At 38.8% G+C, this 22628-nt stretch overlaps 3 protein-coding genes, 1 long non-coding RNA gene and 3 pseudogenes across 14 annotated transcripts in view; 3 read left to right on the top strand and 4 right to left on the bottom strand.

Moving 5' to 3' along the window:
* Positions 1-418: 418 nt before the first annotated feature.
* Positions 419-22600, bottom strand: LOC126592571 (serine/threonine protein phosphatase 2A regulatory subunit B''beta). Of its 4 annotated transcripts, XM_050258311.1 has the most exons (13): positions 6019-6440; positions 5193-5435; positions 4925-5030; positions 4751-4850; positions 4116-4221; positions 3858-3948; positions 3515-3656; positions 3166-3313; positions 2895-3004; positions 2066-2222; positions 1651-1776; positions 1393-1543; positions 419-928 (listed from the first exon to the last, which is right to left on the bottom strand). In XM_050258311.1, exons 1-12 carry the CDS (start codon positions 6166-6168, stop codon positions 1403-1405), a joined length of 1620 nt encoding a protein of 539 aa, XP_050114268.1. In that variant the 5' UTR covers positions 6169-6440; the 3' UTR covers positions 419-928; positions 1393-1402. The 4 variants fall into 4 exon arrangements, with proteins under 4 accessions (XP_050114268.1, XP_050114271.1, XP_050114270.1 ...); XM_050258314.1 differs by lacking the exons at positions 4925-5030; positions 5193-5435; positions 6019-6440 and adding exons at positions 22182-22287; positions 22451-22600; XM_050258313.1 differs by lacking the exons at positions 5193-5435; positions 6019-6440 and adding an exon at positions 22451-22522.
* The window catches only part of LOC126592565 (disease resistance protein RPV1-like), a 94561-nt gene continuing 81832 nt past the window's right edge, over positions 9900-22628 (top strand). For 2 of the 8 annotated variants that reach the window (XM_050258296.1, XM_050258297.1), the window contains exons 1-4: positions 9902-10819; positions 11192-12278; positions 12393-12674; positions 12780-13616. In XM_050258296.1, the coding sequence (XP_050114253.1) occupies positions 9954-10819; positions 11192-12278; positions 12393-12674; positions 12780-13616 (3072 nt within the window). In that variant the 5' untranslated portion in view covers positions 9902-9953. Of the gene's footprint in view, positions 10820-11191; positions 12279-12392; positions 12675-12779; positions 13617-13715; positions 14497-22628 lie in introns of those variants that run through there. The other 6 variants (XM_050258302.1, XM_050258298.1, XM_050258299.1 and 3 more) reach the window with 6 other exon arrangements.
* On the bottom strand, positions 14546-20095 carry LOC126592577 (protein RTF1 homolog; annotated as a pseudogene).
* On the top strand, positions 15078-17775 carry LOC126592589 (uncharacterized). Its single transcript, XR_007612715.1, has 2 exons — positions 15078-15140; positions 17303-17775. It is a non-coding gene; the product is annotated as an uncharacterized LOC126592589 (long non-coding RNA).
* Positions 16545-22628, bottom strand: part of LOC126592578 (protein RTF1 homolog) — a 35403-nt pseudogene continuing 29319 nt past the window's right edge.
* LOC126592585 (protein RTF1 homolog) lies at positions 16921-17312 on the bottom strand. The gene has a single exon (XM_050258337.1). It carries the CDS (start codon positions 17255-17257, stop codon positions 16928-16930), a length of 330 nt encoding a protein of 109 aa, XP_050114294.1. The 5' UTR covers positions 17258-17312; the 3' UTR covers positions 16921-16927.
* On the top strand, positions 19193-19375 carry LOC126594643 (U2 spliceosomal RNA; annotated as a pseudogene).

Raw genomic sequence — 22628 nt, 5'->3', positions numbered from 1 at the left:
GCACTTCTTGGCCTCCTTTCTTTTTTTGGGTCGGATTTATCCTCCATTTTGTTAAGGGTTTTTATCACAAATGTAAGCCATTGATTTGTTGGTTTACGCTTACAACGCTTATGGTAAATTTAGAGAAAAGTTGAGGCAAAATTCTCCAATTCTTCCGTAGCACACAAGCGTTTTAACATCGAGTCTTGCTTGGGTTTTCGCTCGGTTTTGAGAGAATGGTTTGTAATGGGATGAAAAGGAGTTGAAGAAAACCGAGCGAAAAAACCCGCTTTTCTTGAGAGAGATAACATTATCAGCCCATCAGGTGGCACTCTGAAGCAACAAAGGTAATTATACTAAAGAAATCGATTGCATCCACTCAGAATATCAGGTCGATATCTTACTAGTTCGTGCAATATGACGAACAAACACGAAGATATTATAAACCATGAATATCAATTGATAGTAACCAAAATCCGAACCAAAATTGCTTGACAAAGAAAGTTTGACACAACCTAATGAATTTTACAAATGAAAGTAGGCCAACAACCAATCATTATGACAAAATAAATTAAGAAAACCTTAAATAAGTGATATCTTACAACTTGAGGTAACAAATTGAACTAAAAGGAGAGAGCTTGAGTGTTACGGATGTTATCATCTTTCAACTGGCCGTGGTTAATCATGAGCAGACAGCTATTCCGAATGCTACGGTTTGATGTAACGGGCTTCCATTCTGACCCATCATTTGTTCAATTCATGCACGCGTGGACCAGAATTCATTTCGCTGTTGGAAAAAGGTACCCTGACACCACCAAGTTCAGAATTTACCCTTAACAAAAGTGCAGGTGTCTGCACTACAACAGCTCGTTCGATATACTAATTCTATGAGTCGTCAGTTCTGTTGATTGCCAGTTTAAAGAAGAAACTGAAAATACCTATCCTATTCCTGCAAAGACAGACAAATGCAAAGGTGGAATTTCCATAGGCAACGGAGACGAGAAAAATAAATTGTGCAAAAACAATAAACAACTTGTAGCCATGCAAAGTTCATGCGATGAGTGTGTGGACTTAGTATTGGTGTCTCAGATAGTATCTCAAGAACCAAATATAACATAAGTAAACATCCATTACCGCATGAAGTCAAACAACAGAGCTTCGTCATACATGCCTACAAGTTGTTTATGCAAAATAGATTAAAAGTATTGACAAGATTTTAGCATCTGCATCTATTGTAATTTTCATTTCTTTCCACTACATGATATGCAGAGTGTAAGAAACTGAGGTTAATAACATGTTTTAAATCATTTACTCATCAGCCCATCGTAGGAATGTAATAAAATAAAATGGAAAGGTTAATAAGTTCAAATAAAGCTACGCCATATTTATTGACTTCAAACCTAGGTAGGTTACCTGAGTTGAATCAAAAGGGAGCCTCTAGTGATTCGTCCCAAACTTCGGCACTTCCATTGGAGGCATCTTCAACATCTTCTTCCATTGAAAGTCTGATGTATTCTCTATGTGCAAATCGATCCCACTCTGTCAAGGTTGGATTCTCACGTTCCTGTAAACATCAGCAAGGCTGTTACCAACAACAGAAATGCAACCCACTACATGTTTATCTGGAATCTTCAAACTTCAAATGATGAGAGGAAAAACTGTTTTATGTACCTGACGAATGAGAAATGGATCACGAGTTTCGAAGGCCATGAACTTGTTAAGGTTGAAAAGGATATTGAAAACACTTCCTGAAAGCTTACAGCCTTTCAGATCATGGAGTGTGATGTAGCTATCATTCTGCAATAACAAATCTTCATGTCAACCACAGTAAAACTATATCTAACAGACTGCAGAGCATTCCATTCTTTTAAACAATTTTCTTGGGGCAATAAACCTCGGAGGATGCTTATTTCCAGGATGTTACATGCCAGCAACATAATCATCAATTAAGGAAGAGGGGTTACATTTTATCCCGATAAGGACTACTTGACCTTGACCTTGTACTTTTAGGTTTTGTTTAAAAAAATTCAGCTTATTCCAAAAAAGAAAAGATAACAGTAAAAGGGACCAGTCAACAAAGGCAAACCTCTGGTCCAATCATGTCAATTATCTGGCACAAAATATCCTCAAACAGAACAGGTTCTTGGGCCATGCATTCCATTCTATGCAATTGCTCCTCATAAAAGAACTGCAGTTCATTCCGCGTCAAAATTCCATTTCCATCCAAATCTATGCACTTGAACCTAACATGAACAATGTAGTGTCACAGCTACTACACAATTGATAGAATAACTAACTGTGTAAGGGTAAATCAAGTAGATCCCTCCATCCATCACTTAGAAAACTGAGGTTGCACATTCAATTACACTTAATTGAAGCCTTAAATATCGATCTCTGTCCCATCCCAAAGTCAAATCTGATCAAAACCTAACAAGAACAATGAATCTTCCGAACTGCCTATGAAAGCAGGACATAGTAACGGTTTTATTTAAAAAGTTTTCAGGGAAAAAGTTATCAGTACTCTACATGAAGTATAGATAACAAAGTTTCCACCTAATAATTCTTGTATACAATTATTATGCAACTGATTTCACACATCCCATCATTAATTTAATCTTTATTTTTTTCAGAAATAAATCACGATTTGTTCCTGACTAGCCTAATTCTTGTTAATGCATGGCTGACTTTAAATGAATGTTGAATCAACGAGGCTGATTCAAAAATTAATACAACAATGTGGGGAAGCCCATTTTTGCATATTCTGTAATCTTTCCATTTTTTCTGTCGAACTACCCAGCACATATGTTCCACTTGGACGTCTATCTTATATTGCTGCATTACCCATAATTACACTTGACTGCTATGTCTTGAGAAGCAAGTCACTGACTGAAAAAAGATAAGAGGTAAAGATATACCAGAACTCAAGGCTAGGCGGAGAAGATTTATCCTCCTCTGAGAGAATGAAGTTGACAAAATCTTGATATCCCATCTTTCCTTCAACCTTGCTAGTAAACTTTCTTGCGACCTGAGAAGCCAAAATAAACTCATTAAATACATAATCGAGAATGCATGCCTGTGTCAGGGAGGGGGAGAGAGAGAGAGAGAGGGAGGAAAGAGATCAAGGATTAAGCTTTTATTGAAAGAATCTTTTTGTTAAAATTGGTAAACAAAAGCTTCATGACAAACCTGGGAAAATATTCTGTCAACAATCCGGTAGGTAAGTGCATGGTTACCATATCTGATCAGGTTCTCTTTATCGATCAGAAAATCATGATCTGTATCCAGCTCCCAAAACTTGCAGTATATCACATAAAAGTGCTCATAAGAGAAGTACCTGTAACAGATTATATAAGAAAAGAAAAGTTAGAACAAAAGTCACCGATCACATATCATACATAAACATGCAGTGAGGAACAAACTCTCGCAAACTATTCCAGATTGTGTGAAAGAAAATAGGCATAATGATCCCTAATTTTAATGGCCAGACCCTATAGTCTATAGTAACACAGACTAAGTCTGTATCCAGAATCTTTACCTCAAAACCTTGTTGATGTCCTCTTCTTCATCTGCATGTTGCATTGCATCGATCAAGTTTCCACGCTTTAACTCCCTGAGTGTGAGATGACCGTTCCCAGATCTATTTATGTAGTAAAATATTCTGTATATTACAGTTTCAGCTGGACCATTTGCAATAATATCTCAAGTTAACGTGTGCATCATGTGAAAGGAATTGCTTCAATCATAACCAGAGTAAAAATGCAACACCAAAACAGCATAAGTGGGAGGAAGGGAGAGAAGAAAGGAGGGGGAGAGAGGGGATTGGAAACTCTACAAACATATGGTATTAAGAAAAGGCTGATTGTAGGTGGAGAACAAACCATATCTTTCCTGAAACTCATGCGTGCTCTGTAAGAACTCCAACCCTGGATGAGTTGCCAAAAGTTCTCGAAGGACAGGTTTAAAGTCATCCTGTTATCAAACAGGAACAGGATTTAGATACTTGTGAATGCACCAAATGTACTAATTATAATAATCAACATTGCATTTAATGGTATGATGATTTTGTAGAGATATCAGGTTGTACACAAATTTGTAATAAACATAAAAGAGGGAAAGAAATAAAGCGAAACAAAAACCTGAGTGAGGTATTTGAGATCTGGTTGCTTTAAGATCGAATAGATCTGAGTAGCTACATCCATCGTCAACATGTTTCCACCAACCCAATAATCAATAAATGTTTCCCTACAAACAAATTAGTAGAAAAAAGTAAGAGCATGGTTTGCAAAGGAAACAGCCGAGCTTCAATAAGAGCCAAGCTTCAATAACAAGAGAATTAAAAAAGTCCAGAGGAAAGTAAAACTAAGGAACTTTCTTTGGTAAAGAAAGAACCAAAGAAACAAAACATCACTAGAGCAGGGGCCACCCAGAATTTATAGTCAGGTGAGGGTAACAATATTATTTAAACCAAGAGTTGGCTACAAATCAGCTCAGACAAAAAAAAAAAAAAAAAGCCTCCAGGAAAGCTACTTGACCCCTTCTCCGCAATCAACCCTTATAAAGGGCATTGGTTATCCACTTCAGACAGAAAGATTCATGCACCTTAAAGTGGGGTAATAGGGTTGGTGAACAAGAATCGAGACATTTTAAAAGTAGAGGAAAATAGTTGTGGTTACATAAGATAAACCACAGCAAGGAAAGATATTGAAAGGGGTGGGGATAACAACTTCGAAACTACACCCTTTCACAAGCAATAACAAAAAGTGAATATTACCTTGTTACAAATCCAGTGCTGTTAGCATCAATCTTTCTGAAAAGAGATGTGGAGAAGAATGAGGGCAGCTTGCAGATATCCTTAGCAACTGATTTAAATTCTGATACACCAAGGAGACAGTTAAAAGCTAATTCTAGTTGTACAACACAAACTCATATCCTAAGTATATCTCACCATGAATCTGCAGTCCGTCTGAGTTGCCAGAGAAAAACTGATTGATTCTAAATAAGCATTGATCTTTTAGTTCATTTGGAGGCGGGCGACCATTTAGAAAGTAAAACTGCAAGTGGTACAAAATCCAAGTTAGAAATAATAACCTACCTTTCCCTCTAATTAAAGAAAACCATTACAGCTAGATAGTTCTAATGACAAATACAACGCATAACAAAAGAATAAAAAATAGTGCCACCTTATTGCCGAAAAGGATTAGGATTTGTCAAACCTGAGGTATCACTTCTTTAACTGGTTCGCTAACTAATTTCAGGGGAGAACCTAAATGAGAAGGACCAATCCTCTGTTTCATAACGCGAGGGGATCCAGATGAACTTCTTGGTGACAGTGGTGGTGCACTGCCTGCTGGAAACATAGAAGGCAAAGTACTGCCTGCAATGGCATGTGGACTAGAAGAATTTCCCTGAACATTCAGGGGCCTACCTGCCTTTGCTTCAGTTAGCAGTTGTGTCACCTGCAACCATAAAGTCGGGAAAATGAAAAAACTGTCATCCATCAGAAAAGATGAAACAATATGTAGCATGTAAATCATAGGTATCCTAATTAAAAAAATATATATAAACTTTAGCATTTCCAACAACTAATTACAAATTTGTAACTACTTTAAGGCATTAGGTAATTTCGAACATTGCTAATAATTTACAATTTTCATCCCTTTTTCCATACTGAAATATGCCCTTTAATGCTTCATTAATCGCAATGTCATCGTTTCCGAACAAATTCAATACCATGGGCAGGAAAATCAATATATACTAAAATCAACTCAGCATCATTATTTCTTAGCTCTCATGCTGTTTTCACAGGCTAGAACAAACACACATACACATCCATGTAAATTATGTGTATCTCAAAACATACACACATGAAAAAACACAGAAATTTTTAATTCAACAGCAAAAAACCAAGCTCACCAAAATTCAAAAACCAAAAAATGCACCCATAAATCCTTCGAAACCCAACAAGATGCACAACCAAAACAATGCGAAAACACCAAAAATTTCAAATTTTGAAGACAAAATATTTGGGTTTTCAAGTACCAGGCGATTAGTATCGGGAAGCGAAAGCCACTGCTCGAATAGCGACTCGACGTAGCTCGGATTCGATTTGAGGGCCAAAGGGGACACCTCATTGAGCTGCAACAGCTCGGCGTCAAACGACGCCGCATCCACCACGATTTCCATAGTCATCGAGACGCATATACAGATCACAGAACCCTAGATTCGGAAATTCGAATCCCCCCAAAGCGCTTTCCTTTCTATTATAATATTCGTTTCAAATCAATGCCTTTTTGCCCGATTGGAAAAAAAAAGGTGAGATTTGAAGTGGAAGAAATCTCAGATCCTTGAGGAATTGGAGTGTTTGGCGAGAGAGAAAACGGGAGAGAAAGTGAGGGAAAATGAGAGAAAATCCTTCGGCGATTGATGCTCAGAGGAGGGGGAGAGAGAGAGAGAGAGAGAGAGAGAATAGCCATAGCAGCTCCAAAATCTTATACAAGAGAAGAAAAGTCGAAGAAGGTGGATACGTGTCAGTGTGACATTGGCCCGAAACTGGATCATCTACGGCCAGCATCATTACTTTTTCCTGCAAACTTATTTCAACAACGAATAAAAAACTTCCACGTAGTTCTTTTTTTAATTAATTTACCATTTCGTTTCAACATCATATAAATGTGTCATTTTCCCTCGGGTTTTCTTTTTCCCTCGGATTTTCTCGGGAAACAAACAGAAAATATGGAAGGAGAGGAGCTGCGTCGTTCCGAAGCAGACACGGTCGATCTTCTGAATCAATTCGAATCCCCAACTGTAAGTAATTCGTACTTGTATGTTAGTAGATAATCAGTGATTGCTGGTTTAGCTTCTCTGTTTTCAGTAAAGACGCAGACTTTGTGTTCGATGAAATGCCCCATAGAGTTTTGTATATATAGGTTTTATTCGTGCTTGGTTGGTGTACCTTCACAGAGTGTAATTTCCATGTCGAAAAGTACAGATATTTGATCCCGCATGAGTTGATCCATGCATATGTAAAAGTAACAGCTTGATTTTACTTGGATTTCATATTTTTTGGAAAATGTCCATTCAGTGTTAGTTCAAATTCAAAACGTTGATTCAGTGTTAGTTTATTACTGTTACTGAGTCTGGGATTTCGATAACGGTCCAAGTATGCCTTATTCTTATGCTGAAAGTTTTTGAATTGTGTGTGTAATTGTGGGTGCATTATGATTTTGTGTAGAGGTGCTCTTTTTTTTTTTTTTTTTTAATTTTGGAAGGGTTCTCAGTTGTGTTTTTGGAATATGTAGTAATGCCATTGTCTTAAACATTGTTCTTTCCTCTTGATTGAACCCAGAGATGAAGTGGGATTTCTTCACCCGTCCCAGTTTCCAAGCTGAATAAAGAGGCAGGCCATTCCTCACCCTCATCTGATGACAGTACTGTGCTGCGCTCAGTTGATGGCAACTCAGTTTTCTGAAATAGGGATCATAAGTTGGGGATTTCAACACAAGTTCTTTTTCCGTTATATGAGGCTGCTAAGCATGTGTTTATGGCAGCAAGTAGACAATATAAGGCACTTAACAGCAAATCAGATGTATCTGGGGATGAGAAGTCTTTGTATGTGTCATTATCTTTGGATAATAGTTTTGAAAGTGACGTCATGAAGCATAGCAGGGCACTTTTGTTGCTAAGTAGTGATTTCGGCACTGCATGGCATTCCAGGTTTTCCCCCTTTTCATTTTCGGTTCAGTAGTACTTTTTCCTCTCTCTTATACTTGTTATAACATAATTGTTTTAAAATAGTAGCAGATATGCATGTGAAGCAACGGTCCTTAGTAGTGTCATGTTCTTTGGTTTCTTGATATGGAGATTCATCTATCTTCCTCTAGAGTTTTTCATGTGCAATTATTTACTATAATTATATATCAATAATTTTGGATCTTCTTGATCTTGTCTGCTTTTCAATTTATGTCATGACGCCTACTTGATCTAGTGTGTGTGACGCAGGAAGCTTGTTGTGTCACAGAAGCATAAGCTCTCAGCATTTTTGGATAAACAACATGTGTGGTTAATTGTTTTGCCATCTTTGTTGTCATTTTTATTCTTTCTATGCATGTTTTTGGTTGCAATTTAAAAACTGATGGTAAAAACTTTTGTCTTTGTATGATGATGTATGATGATGTTTCTTAATAGTGGTGGTGCCGTGCATATTCTTGGTTAAATTAATCGAGTACATCCGTAATTTGGAATAGTTCTTTTCTAAATTGGCAAGATTTTTTTCAGTCGAGGAAATTGTTGGATACTTCTGCTAATTGGATCAACGGAAGCGATAGCCAGTGATTGGTGGTATCTTTTGGCAGGATTACAAGGACTTTGTTGTGGATGGGATTCAAACAGAACCTTTCAACTTGATTAACGAGCAGAGGGAAGAAGGTTATTTTAATGCAGATGGAAAGTATATTACATATGCCATTAAAAATGAAGTCAAGGTAAACATGTTTATCATTTTTGGCAATAAGCATGATTATAATTCTTGGGTAGTTAGTGCTAGAGTGTTTATCGTACAATTAGGTTCTTGGAGGTTACTGATGATTTGCTATGCGTGTAGAGCATAAAATATTTTTTTATACTGAAGCTTTCATCTCTCTGATTAAATTCAGTTGAATTAAGTAATTCAGTCGATTACTTAATTCAGTAAAAGAGACAACCAAAGAACAACGTGGAGGTGGAGTCAAATACAAAATCATAGAATAAAAAACTAAGGTAATCTTTATGCATTTCGTTTGATTTGTTTGAATAGGATGATTTATAACTGTTTCAGTATTATGTTTCTTTGTATGCAGATTACCATATGTATTTGAGAGCACAGCCGATGTAAGTGCTCTCTTTATGCCTCTATCTCTCTGTGCATCGATCTGTTTTCTGTCAATTTTATTCTTCTGTTTGCATTATGTTTATCCTGAACCAAAGTTCCTAATCTTTTATTTATGAGTGTGTTGCTCGGTCTGACTCCTTGCTGGATTATACTTCTTGGTTGCCTGATGAAGTTCGCACTAAGTTAAATAGATTGACAAATTTAGTTTTTTATATGGAATTCTTACTGATTCCAATTCGTAATATATAGCAAGAGAAAAATCCTGGGCAAAGCTATAAAGAATAGGCACCAATTCAACAGCATGGTGGCCAAGAAAAAGGATGGCCATTCCCAAACAAACAAGACCAGAGATTGAACAGGAAAAATCATAAACACAGCAGATGTGCGGTGCCAACCTTCTAGTATGGACATATGTATATTTTCGTATTTGAACAATGAGCAGTTGAAGACTGCCAATCTCTTGATACTATGATTATTTTGAGTACATGATACTATGAACTTATGTACATGAATTAAGCGTTTATATCATCTCTATCTTTTGAACAGTGAGCAATTGGACACTGCCAACTTTTGATAATTATGAACACTGTCAACCTCTATCTTAGGTATAGAAATCTAGCTTTAATAAATTATGTTTTTTGTGTGTACATATTATCAAAACATTTTAGACACCGACAGCAACGCGCGGGCACCGTTGCTAGTTTTCTTCTAAATCAAAATTTGGTCCAAACCAAATCAAATTTTGCAGTAGGATATTTTCAAACTAGCCCTCTTGAAGTTGTTTTATAAGTGGTGTAGTGTACTGGACTGTGTTCCTATAAACTGAAAAATCTCTCATCATTGTGTGAACCATAAGGCACCACGTAGAATTTGGCGTTAAAGTGGAAAAAAAAAAAGCGCCTCGTAGAGTTTAGGGTGTAGAACCACAAGTCAACTTACCAATACTGGAGAGGAGACTATTCTTGTGCTGGTGAGCGGCCTTGGGTTGGCTGGGGTGGGGTTTGGGATTAGCCAATTAGGAGTTAGGAATGGAATTGGACGTGGGCAATTATCTCTGCCCCAAAAAAGCAAGTATAATTATCTCTGCCGACAAGTGTACGTAAGAAACATGGAGATTTGCAAACTGATTAAAGAAAAAAAGAAAATCAATATCGCCAAACAACCTTCAATTTGCCTAAATAAATTGAAGGCAATGGATAACTGGTCGAGCTTAGGGAAGCTGTTAATTATGGTGCTGGTGTTACTGTCCTACCACTATGCTCATCGCAATTCCGGTCTTGTCTTTGATGTCCTCATCTTCCTCCTCTGCTCCCTCGGCCTCGTCTTTCGCCAAATGAATATCTCTGTCCCCGATAAAACCTCGTCCTCGTCCTCCTCCTCGCCCTCATCCTCATCGTCCTCCTCCGCCTCATCCTCATCCTCCTCGTCCTCCTCGTCCTCCTCCACCTCCTCCACCTCCTCCACCTCCTCACCCTCAATCTCATCTTCATCGTCCACCTCTGCCTCCCCGTCCCTGTCCTCCTTCTCAAAAGGCTTGCTCTACGAAGTGTTCATAAGCTTCAGAGGCGAAGACACACGTAAAAACTTCACGGGCCACCTCCACGAAGCATTGACAAAGGCCGGAATCAACGCCTTTATTGACGACGAACTAAGAAGAGGAGAAGATATAACTACCGAACTTGTGCAGGCAATCCAGGGTTCTAGGATCTCTATCATCGTCTTCTCAAGACGGTACTCAGACTCCAGCTGGTGTCTCGAGGAGCTGGTTAAGGTCATGGAGTGTAGAAGAACGCTAGGGCAATTAGTTTTGCCGATATTCTATGACGTTGATCCCTCGCATGTCAGGAAACAGACCGGTAGATTTGCACAATCGTTTCTGAAACATACAGATGAAAAAAAGGTAGAGAGGTGGAGAGCTGCTCTTACTGAAGCTTCGAATTTGTCTGGCTGGGATCTCAGAAACACTTTGGACGGGTACTTACTAATTTCTTTTCTTATGAATTAAGGCTTTAACGTACCTTTGCTTATTAATTTGGAATCATGCGATTTCTTAGACCTCTGTAATAAAATCATACAATAAAGCTTAAACTGTTAAGGTTACATTAATCACAGTTAGGAAGCCGCCGGCGACTGGCTGCGGAGGGAAGGGATGCTGGTTTTTTTGTTTGTGTTTCTTATTTAAATTTTAATTTTAATCTTAATTGATGTTTGCTAAGTTTAAACACACCACCTCAAAAAATTGTCTTAATTAAAATCTCTAGTCATGATAAATAATTTTGTGTATTGATTAGTTCAATTTCGTTGTATAACAATCTTCGTTTTGCTTCTCAACTTGACTAATGCCAGGCATGAAGCAAAGTTTATCAGGATGATTACCAATGACGTCACTACGAAGTTGAACAACAAATACTTCGACGTAGCGCCCTATCAAGTCAGAATAGATACTCGAGTGCTAGATATCAGTAATTATTTAGGCATCGGAGATTCAGATGATGTTCGTGTGATTGGAATTTCGGGCATGGGTGGAATAGGTAAAACAACGATTGCTCAAGCCATTTATAACAGATTTTATGAAAGGTTTGAAGGTAAAAGTTTCCTTGAAAAAGTGAGGGAAAAGAAACTAGAAAAATTGCAAAAACAACTTCTTTTCGATATCTTGCAAACCAAGACAAAGGTAAGCAATGTTGCTGCAGGGACCGCCTTGGTAAGGGAAAGATTTCGACGCTTAAAGGTACTTGTCATAGTTGATGATGTAGACGATGTGAAGCAGTTACGCGAATTAGTTGGAAATTGCCACTTTTTTGGCCCGGGGAGCAGAATCATCATCACAACTAGAAACGAACGTGTGCTAAAAGAATTTGCAGTTGATAAGATATATCGGGCGAAAGTAATGGACCGAGAAGAAGCTCTTGAGCTCCTAAGTTGGCATGCTTTCAGAAGTAGTAGTTGTCCTAGTCAATATCTTGCGCTTGAAAGAGAAGTTGTCAATTACTGTGGAGGATTGCCGCTGGCTCTTGAAGTTTTAGGATCTACTCTTTTCAAACGAAGCGTAGATGAATGGAGAAGTATATTGGATGAATTGAAAATGATTCCTCGTGGAGAAATTCAGGCACAACTGAAAATAAGCTACGACGGGCTAAATGATAATTACAAGAGGCGGATATTCCTCGATATAGCTTTTTTTTTTATCGGAATGGACAAGAACGATGTCGTGCAAATCTTGGATGGTTGTGGCTTTTATTCAACAACAGGAATCGAGGTCCTCCTTAACCGGTGCCTTGTGACTATTAATAGAGAAAACAAGATTATGATGCATGATTTGCTTCGAGATATGGGCAGAGATATTGTGCATGCAGAAAATCCCGATTTCCCTGGAGAACGGAGTAGATTGTGGCATCCTGAAGATGTAAATGATGTATTGATAGACAAATCTGTAAGTACTTTCCCAATCAAACTTTATGTTAAACGTGTAAGCATATGTAAGTTAGTAATCTAACTTTTTTTCATGCAAAGCCTTCTCTTATTTGGAGTCTGTTTTTTCGGATAGCAGGGAACTGAAAAAATTGAAGGTCTAGCTTTGAATTTGCCGAGTCTTGAAGAGACTAGTTTCAGTACTGAGGTGTTTAGAAATATGAAGAGACTGAGATTGCTCCAACTAAACTACGTTCGGCTCTCTGGGGGATACCAATGTCTTTCCAAAAAATTAAAATGGTTGTGCTGGCATGGATTCCCATTGGAGTTCATACCAATAGAACTGTGTCAACCAAACATAGTTGTTATCGACATGCAGTACAGCAGCCTCAGACAAGTTTTTTGTGAGTATTCTGGGGTAAGTACAATGCGTAACCTGAACCAAATTAGGAATTATTTTTATGCTCTTTGTATCTTCCTTTTGGATTTAAATTTTTTATTTAAATTTGATTTTTCTTAACAGTTGCTTGATAAGTTGAAGATTCTAAATCTCAGCCACTCCCACGATCTAACACAATCGCCAGACTTTTCGAAATTCCCAAATCTTGAGAAATTGATACTCAAAGACTGTAAGAGGTTGGCTAAAGTTCACAAGTCCATCGGAGATCTCAAGAGTCTTGTGTTGGTGAATTTGAAAGACTGTGAAACGCTTAAGGCTCTTCCGAGGAGTTTCTACAAGTTGAAATCTGTTAAAACTCTTGTTCTCGATGGTTGTTCAAGATTCCAAAGTTTGGCTGAGCACTTGGGAGAAATGGCATCATTGGTCACTCTTTATGCAGATGGAACGGCCATAAAAAAACTACCACCTTCCATCGTACGACTAGAGAAGCTCGAGCGCTTATCTTTGAGTAAATTGAAGTGTTCTTTGCAGCTACCTTCCTTACTAGGTTTACGCTCTTTGACAAGTGTAATTTTGGAGGACAGCAATATAGAGGAAGTGCCTAATGATATTGGGAGTAGTCTACCTTGTTTAGTGGAGTTAAGTCTAGATGACAATAATTTTGGGAGCCTTCCAAGCCTCAGTGGCCTCTCCAAGCTTCTTATACTATCCTTGAATGGTTGCAGAAACCTTGTCGAGATTACAGATTTACCAAAAAGTTTGGGTTTCCTGCAAATGGATGACTGCTCTGCATTAGAAAGAATGCCAGATTTTTCAGGCATGTCAACAATGGTGAGTCTCTTTTCCCCGAAACTCATTGAGTTTCCAGGCTTGGATAGCGCGTTAAACTCGGGACTCACACTTTGTATGATAACACACAACAATGTCATGGATTTCCTTCTTAAGGATAGCACGATACAGGTACTCTCTCTCTTCCACACCACTCCTCTCTCCTCCCCCATCGCAAATATGTGTGTTATGTATGTAGTACTCACACAAATCTTGTTCCACATGGTATAGGGATGGACAGGAGGTGGAACCATGAGTTTTGTAGGAAGACAAATTCCCACTTGGTTCAATCATGTCAACGAGGGTACCCAAGTCTCTTTTGAAGTGCCTAAGGAAATTGGTTCTAATGCAAAAGCATTGGCTGTGTGCCTGGCCTTTGTTCCTTGTGATTACGTCAGCTCGGGTTATATTTATGTTATTAATCACACCAAGGGTACTAGTTTTTGTGTCGAACTAGGAGATGTTTTTCCCATTGAAGAGATCATTTGGCTGGCAAATTTATCGTTGTCGGAAACTGAGTTCAATTTGGAAGAAAGCGATTTGGTCCATGTTATTGCACATTGTCCGGTGAAGAAAATAGGGGTACGTCTAGTATGCGACAAATTTATGACTTTCAAAGGTTCGTTATTAGATTACCATTATATCCCTTACGAACGGGCCTTAGAAGAAATTTCTCCCGAAGTTGATGATTTTGATGAGGATTATGAAGATGATGATTTTGATGAGGATGATGACAACATGATGAGGATTTTGATGGGGACGATGAGGAGGAATTTGATGAGGATGATGAGGACGGGGCGGAATAAGACGATGATCAGGACCAAAACGTTGCGGCTGATAATGAGGAGGGGGATGATGAGGAGGAGGACCAAGATCTGGCTTAATCAGCTAGTTTGCAGATAAGAGTCTGTATTTTTTTGCATGCCTTGATCTGTTTTTAATATGTTCTCTCTTTTTGAACTTTCTTGTTTCTGTGGTGGTTTAATTTAACTTATTAATGCATTTAAGGTTTTTATCAGAGAAGCCCTCTTCTTCTCCCTGCACCGGTCCCAGATTTTGACCTCCCAATTCCAATCCTAACAACGCAAACCACAATTAACTTTTCCAAGAATGGTAATCTCCTTTATATCATCAAAAGTTAGTCCCTCTGACCTTTCATCATCACTGTCAATCATTGCATCATCCCCTGATGATCCATCATCTTCACTACGAGAAGCATATCTCAACTTGCGGTGAGCCTCAGGGTCATGCAGCTTCAAACGTTTTGCTCGTAACTCATTCAATGCATCATCCTTGAAAGCTGCCCTGTCAGCAGATCTGGCTGATGAATGCACCCGAGAGGATGGAAGAGGTGGAGTCTCTTTCCGGGACTGTGGGGCCTTCCCTTTGTCCCACTTTGGTTGGAACTTCTCCTTTAAACTCTTGTCATCTTTCTTCTGTGCTCTTTCAGACAGAAATAGCTCTCTTTGAAGTTCAGACATCTCTGCAAGCTTCTGCCTATCGTCTTCATCCTTGTAAAGATCACTGCCAACATTAGATTCATTGTTGTCCCCCCCCCTCGATCCAAACCACTATCGTTATAACCATCTTCTTCCTGGCTACCTTGTTCATCGTCTATTTCTGTTGGGTCCAACCTCTTCTTCAAAAGAACTTGAGGTCCAGAGGGCTTCCTGCTTGCATAGCCACGACCATTGTCAGAATCATCACCTCTGGAGTCACTTCCTCCATCAGAATATGAGCCCCGACGTCTCCTCCTAGATGATGAATGTGAGTGTCGGTTTTTCCCCGATGAACTTGTTCTTCCCGCAGCCTCCAAGAGCAAATTTTCTAATTCTGCCATTATCCGCTATCCCTTCCGGTATGTTTTGGTGTTTTACTCGCGTTGTCGAATAACTCATAAAGTCAGCATTCACACAGAAGAAACACAAGATATATCGAGATGCTCGGCTTCATCCTCTGTGAACCCATCTAAGTCATTCCTCAAAAACAACATCTCCTTTCAACCCTAACATTGTATATGGAACACCCATTGCTTAAACTCCCTAAATTCCCAGCTCAAAACCAACTAACAGAATGGCAACAAATCAAAAAATTTCCCCAATAAAAAAAACCTCCTTTCAACTCTAAGACTGTACATGGAACACCCACTTCCTTAATTCTCAAAATTTCCAGCTCAAAACCAAACCCAAGACACTGGCAACGAGTCCAAAAACTTCTCAAAACCAATATCCCCTTTCAAACCCTAGGACTGTATTGAACACCCATTGCTCAAATTTCCAAAATTTCCAGCTCAAACAACCAAATCCCAGAATAACAACTTCTGAATTTCAGACAATATTAATCCTTAATCTCTGCATATTACAGCAGATCTCACTCAAAACCCAAAAGAGTATTTAGTATTTACCGATTTTAATTCTTAAAACCAACCTTAAAAAACAAAATATCTTAGCAAACAATACAAAGAAAGTTGTCAAATTTCTGGTATTTGAACAAACAAAGGGCAACAACAACAAGAAGAATAAATCGATCACCTGAAAAAATCTGAGTGCTTTGGCGGTCAAATATATCCGAACAATCCAACTGCGGAAGACAAAAGCATGAAAGCCGCTAAATTTAAAGAGCTTGCAAAATTTGAAACAGTTCTGCCTATTTTAGGAAAGTTAATCAACTCGCTGAGTCGACTCGCTGATAGTTTTTTGTTTTTGAGAAACTGCATGGAAACCAAATGGCGTTTGGAATTAATATTATCGATGATTAGCATCCGTTTGGACGATTGGACAATAAACGATTACAAAGCATTAAAGTAATTGATAATAATAGAGCTCAAACTCAGATGTATAAAAGTATTTGAAAATCTATTTTATCGCAATTAATTTATTATTTGAAATCATATTAATGCATTTAAGGTTTTTAATATGTTCAGAGAATCCCTCTTCTTCTCATGTAGTCGCCAACTGTAAGCATCAGCGCATGCCTCCTCCCATCATTCTCTATGACTTGGCACTCAACTATTGCTTCTATTCGCTGCTTTCTTGCCAAGAACCCTGCGTCTTTCCAAAGTTCTGAAGAGCAGCCAATGATATTGGCAGCTCAAACTTATGCTTTAGATTTGACTCTCTTCCAAAATCAACAGGGGCACTCGTATCAATCAACTTCCCCGCACCAGCTGCAGCTTCCAAAGCTGCTGCAGTTGCTGCTATGCCTGCCCGTACTGCTCCCACCATTGATAGTCCCAGATTTTGACCTCCCAATTCCAACCCTTACAACGCAAACCACAATTAACTCTTCCAAGAAGGGCTCCATAAACCACTTTGCAAGTTTCGACCTTCGAATGGTAATCTCCTTTATATCACCAAAAGTTAGTCCCTCTGACCTTTCATCATCACTGTCAATCATTGCATCATCCCCTGATGATCCATCATCTTCACTACGAAAAGCATATCTCAACTTGCGGTGAGCCTCAGGGTATGCAGCTTCAAACGTTTTGCTCGTAACTCATTCAATGCATCATCCTTGAAAGCTACCCTGTCAGCAGATCTGGCTGATGAATGCACCCGAGAGGATGGAAGAGGTGGAGTCTCTTTCCAGGAATGTGGGGCCTTCCCTTTGTCCCACTTTGGTCGGAACTTCTCTTTTAAACTCTTGTCATCTTTCTTCTGTGCTCTTTCAGACAGAATTAGCTCTCTTTGAAGTTCAGACATCATTGCTGTCCCCCCACCCCCGATCCGAACCACTATCGTGATAACCACCTTCTTCTTGGCTACCTTGTTCATCGTCTATTTCAGTTGGGTCCAGCCTCTTCTTCAAATGAACTTAAGGTCCAGAGGGCTTCCTGCTTGCATAGCCACGACCATCGTCAGAATCATCACCTCTGGAGTCACTTCCTCCATTAGAATATGAGCCCCGATGTCTCCTCCTAGATGATGAATGTGAGTGTCAATTTTTCCCCGATGAACTTGTTCTTCCCGCAGCCTCCAAGAGCAAATTTTCTAATTCTGCCATTATCCGCTGTCCCTTCCGGTATGTTTTGGTGTTTTACTCGCGTTGTCGAATAACTCATAAAGTCAGCATTCGAAAAGAAGACAAAACCATCAACATATTATTTCCATCTGTTGGTTAAAACCAAGGAAGAAAATATCGGTAATATCGGAAATATCGGTAGTCCGAAAACAAGGAAATATCGATGGAAATATCGGTAAAATATCGATATCGATAAAAATTACATGGAAACCACGGAAATTGTAAGAAAAACTTGGAAATTTTTATTGAAACTTTGTAGGATGTTTATTTAGTCAATTATCTATTAGTTTATCACAAAAAATTGGAAAGAAATGCATTGCATGATGAATTTAACATTATCAAGTTGATTATATAGCGAGCTGACAAACATTGTGAGTGTAGAAAATATGTAGTAATTAACGAAAGAAGTCTAAACACACCATAATCATTTATATATAATGAATTAGTACAATATTTTACAGATTAATACCAATCATGCAATCGAACGAGAAGGAGTTCCTTACCTTTCCTACTTGCATTGAACAGATTAAAACAGGAATCCAACAATATATGTATATACATATGCCAAGGTCAGAAAATTCTGATCATATTGAAAACATCAAGCAATTACTAAACTAACTCAAAAATTGCAACTAACAAAGCACCAATAGCAAAAGCTTTCCACAACATCGGTCCAATCCCTAACTACGACTGATTAAACCAGCAAAGCGAACCCAAGTTTTTAAGGTTACCCAACAATGTAAACAATTTCTGCTACGCTACTAAACGCATAAAAAACCCGACATTTCAATTTTCATCTCGAAGTTTCAACATCTCTATTCCATTCCACAAACTTGCATTGAACAGAGGCAATCAAGAAACAACGATATATGTATATACATAAGCCAAAGTCAGAACCATCTGATCAGATGAAAAACATAAAGCAGTAACTAAACAAGCTCATAAGTGCAACTAACAACACATCAACCTGAAAAGTTATCCACAATGTCGCCCGAAATCCCTAATTCAGGTCCATTAAAACTAGCATTGTAATCCAAATTTCTAACTTACCCAACATTGCAAGAAATTTTGCTAAAGCCATAGAAAATCGACATTTGAATTCTCACCGCAACAATGTCGAATTCCAATCCATCTACGCACCCCTAAGATTCAATTGCCTAGCAATCTCATAAGAAATAAAAGCATCAACAGCAGCATACCGAATCTGATCATAAGAAAGCCACTGACTGTCCCACCTGCTCATCATCACCCTCTTCGGCTTTTGCAGCTCCTTCCCCAGCACTGCGCTCGCCAACCGATTCAACCCGGCGTTCCTCAGCTCCCCAACCCCCAACCTCTCCGCCGCGAAACCTCGAAGATCAACCCAATTGGCGACCCGCAGCCCATAGTCCAAAAGTAGCTTCTCACAATCGCTCTCGATCCCGACGCCGTCGAACGTGAAGGCGGGATTGGCGACTGAAAGATGATGCAGCCAGAAAGAGGACGGGTTGATCTCATGGATCAATCCCATGGCATGTTAAATTCCTGGTTGTTGGTGATAAGATGTAGTTTTGTGGTCTGAAAGCTATAAGATGTCGTTACCTCAACTCTGCAAGAAAGCACGGTTCTAGTCCCACATCGGCCAGCTGAAGAATGTAGGAGAGTTAAGACGACGTGTATAAAACCGAAAGCCCAACACTGCAACATGCATGCCTTTCTCGGCCTTTTGGCTAAGATCAAGTGTATCTGTTCGTATTAGTTTAATATTTGATACGTGGGCCAATGGTCCACAAGATATTATCGAATTTATCGCGATATTATCGATAATATCGATAATATAGCGATATATTAACGATAATTAGATGGGTAGTAAAAAAAATATCGGATCCCCAAAACAGCGATAATATTGGCGAAATATCGCCGATATTATCGATTTTTTCTTCCTTAAAACTACTTCAACTTGATAGTAAACACATTAGTTTGTAACAAAAAATTTGAAACCTAAAAATTCTAATCTGCTACTAACAATTTTGTTGACGGCTAATACTTCACAATTTCACACAAAGAAACACAAGATATATCGAGATGCTCAACTTCATCTTCTGTGAACCCATCTAAGTCATTCCTCGAAAACAACATCTCCTTTCAACCCTAACACTGTATATGGAACACCCATTGCTTAAACTCCCTAAATTCCCAGCTCAAAACCGACTAGCAGAATGGCAACAAATCGAAAAATTTCCCCATAAAAAAACATCCTTTCAACCCTAAGACTGGACATGGAACACCCACTTCCTTAATTCTCAAAATTTCCAGCTCAAAACCAAACCCAAGACACTGGCAACGAGTCCACAAACTTCTCAAAACCAACATCCCCTTTCAAACCCTAGGACTGTATTGAACACCCATTGCTCAAATTTCCAAAATTTCCAGCTCAAACAACCAAATCCCAGAATTACAACTTCTGAATTTCAGACAATATTAATCCTTAATCTCTGCATATTACAGCAGATCTCACTCAAAACCCAAAAGGGTATTTCGCATTTACCGATTTTAATTCTTAAAACCAACCTAAAAAAACAAAATATCTCAGCAAACAATACAAAGAAAGTTGTCAAATTTCTGGTATTCGAACAAACAAAGGGCAACAACAAGAAGAATAAATCGATCACCTGAAAAAATCTGAGTGCTTTGGTGGTCAAATATATCCGAATAATCCAACTACGGCAGACAAAAGCATGAAATCCGCTAAATTTAAAGAGCTTGCAAAATTTGAAACAGTTCTGCCTATTTTAGGAAAGTTAATCAACTTGCTGAGTCGACTCGCCGATAGTTTTTGGTTTTTGAGAAACTGCATGGAAACAACATGGTGTTTGGAATTAATATTGTCGGTGAGTGGAGTCCGTTTGGACGATTGGACAACAAGTGATTACAGAGCATTAAAGTAATTGATAATAATAGAGCTCAAGCTCAGATGTATAAAAGTATTTGAAAATTTATTTTATCGCAATTAATTTATTATTTGAAATCATATTAAGCACGGTTTGTGTTACATGATTTAGTAAGGCGGGCAAGGATAGGTTGAAAGTTGAAACCACAAAGAAAGAAAGGAATATGCTACCTTTAGCTAGTTCTTATAAGTCAACACCTCATTTTTTGTCATGTAACATGATTGATGTAAGGATAATGTATAAAGGCATCTTCTGATTATTAAGACGTCTTAAACTTAATCTTGTATACTTACGGGATAATTTTTATTGAGTTTTTATCAATAATAATCAAAATTTAACACTCAATTTCATAAATATCATTTTTTATAAAATCTTTCAAAAATAACAGAAAATCCACTTAAATAGACTTAAATACCCTCAGAATTAAAGCCAAATAAACATAAAGTAAAAAATCCTGGGTTAGCCAAGATCCAAGGACCATAAGCAATAAGATCTACAAAGCCCTCAGCCACATCATTGTTCCCAACTTCCTTGTTGTAACCACCAGCAGCAAAAATTGCTGCCAACAATGATGGTACCATTACAAGCCTTTCTCATGGGTACAAGACTTTTTTTTTTGGGGGGGGGGGATCACTCTTTTTCTCCTACTATCTTCATCGTTGGCTCAACCATATGGCAGTACAAGATCCCATATTTGATCAATGAATTGGCCAGATAAAGGCCCAACGAAAGGCGTCCTGAGCAACCGAACTTCAACACCAGCAACAACAATGGAGATCGATCTCGTGGCAAGAGGTAAAAGCAAGAAGACGAAGCGCCCCAAGTCCGATGATATCTATCGCAAGCTTCTCGTCAAGCTGTACCATTTTCTTGTCCGGATGACTAGGGCAGGGGCCACCCAGAATTTATAGTCAGATGAGGTAACAATATTAGTTAAACCAAGAGTTGACTACAAGTCAGCTTAGAAAAAAAAAAAAAAGCGCCTCCAGGAAAGCTGCTTGACTTGACCCCTTCTCCGCAATCAACCATTATAAAGGGCATTGTTTATCCACTTCAGAGAGAAAGATTCATGCACCTTAAAGTGGGGTAACAGGGTTGTTGAACAAGAATCGAGATTTTAAAAGTAAAGGAAAATAGTTGTGGTTACATAAGATAAACCACAGCTAGGAAAGATATTGAAAGGGGGTGAGGATAACAACTTTGAAACTACGCCCTTTCAAAGCAATGACAAAAAGTGAATATTACCAACAGACCGTTGAGATCAAACGGACTGTAGGAAGCCACGTGTCTTCCCAACGGTAACATTGGCAAATTGCGACGTGGGTCCGGCTTCTGAAAAGGTGTCGGCTGACGCGCCACATGTAGGTGAAGGGCACGCGCCTGACAAAAAAAAATAAAAAATTGGGCTGACGCTAGGATGATGTCAGCCCTGACGTCACATCCACTCAAGCTCGTGGGCTGGCAATTCCTCACGGGCTTGTTGCTCGGGCCTGGCCTGTCCCTCGGGTTCCCACACGCTGGAGCACTTCAGTCGGGCTATCTGGCCCTGTTCACCAGCCTTTCCCCCGAGCACCAGCCAACGCTGGAACTGCTCTTAGCATCAATCTTTCTGAAAAGAGATGTGGAGAAGAATGAGGGCAGCTTGCAGATATCCTTAGCAACTGATTTAAATTCTGATACACCAAGGAGACAGTTAAAAGCTAATTCTAGTTGTACAACACAAACTCATATCTTAAGTGTATCTCACCATGAATCTGCAGTCCGTCTGAGTTGCCAGAGAAAAACTGATTGATTCTAAATAAGCATTGATCTTTTAGTTCATTTGGAGGCGGGCGACCATTTAGAAAGTAAAACTGCAAGTGGTACAAAATCCAAGTTAGAAATAATAACCTACCTTTCCCTCTAATTAAAGAAAACCATTACAGCTAGATAGTTCAAATGACAAATACAACGCATAACAAAAGAAATAAAAAATAGTGCCACCTTATTGCCGAAAAGGATTAGGATTTGTCAAACCTGAGGTATCACTTCTTTAACTGGTTCGCTAACTACTTTCAGGGAAGAACCTAAATGAGAAAGACCAATCCTCTGTTTTTGCCCGATTGGAAGAGAAAAAAAAAAGTTGAGATTAGAAGTGGAAGAAACCTCAGATCCTTGAGGAATTGGAGTGTTTGGCGAGAGAGAAAACGGGAGA

This window comes from Malus sylvestris, chromosome 12 (genome assembly GCF_916048215.2).
Source record: "Malus sylvestris chromosome 12, drMalSylv7.2, whole genome shotgun sequence".
In the NCBI taxonomy this organism is placed as follows: domain Eukaryota; kingdom Viridiplantae; phylum Streptophyta; class Magnoliopsida; order Rosales; family Rosaceae; genus Malus; species Malus sylvestris.
This window is presented reverse-complemented; position numbering and strand designations above follow the sequence as displayed.

Bases quoted from the DNA above. Each gene is read 5' to 3' on its own strand.
- LOC126592585 (XM_050258337.1), bottom strand. From the start codon at position 17,257: ATGAACAAGGTAGCCAAGAAGAAGGTGGTTATCACGATAGTGGTTCGG.
- LOC126592571 (XM_050258311.1), bottom strand. From the start codon at position 6,168: ATGACTATGGAAATCGTGGTGGATGCGGCGTCGTTTGACGCCGAGCTG. The intron at 3,005-3,165 runs GTTTGTCATGAA...TTGGCTTCTCAG, and splicing joins TTGACAGAATATTTTCCCAG to GTCGCAAGAAAGTTTACTAG. The intron at 2,223-2,894 runs GTATATCTTTAC...TGTTCATGTTAG, and splicing joins CCGCCTAGCCTTGAGTTCTG to GTTCAAGTGCATAGATTTGG.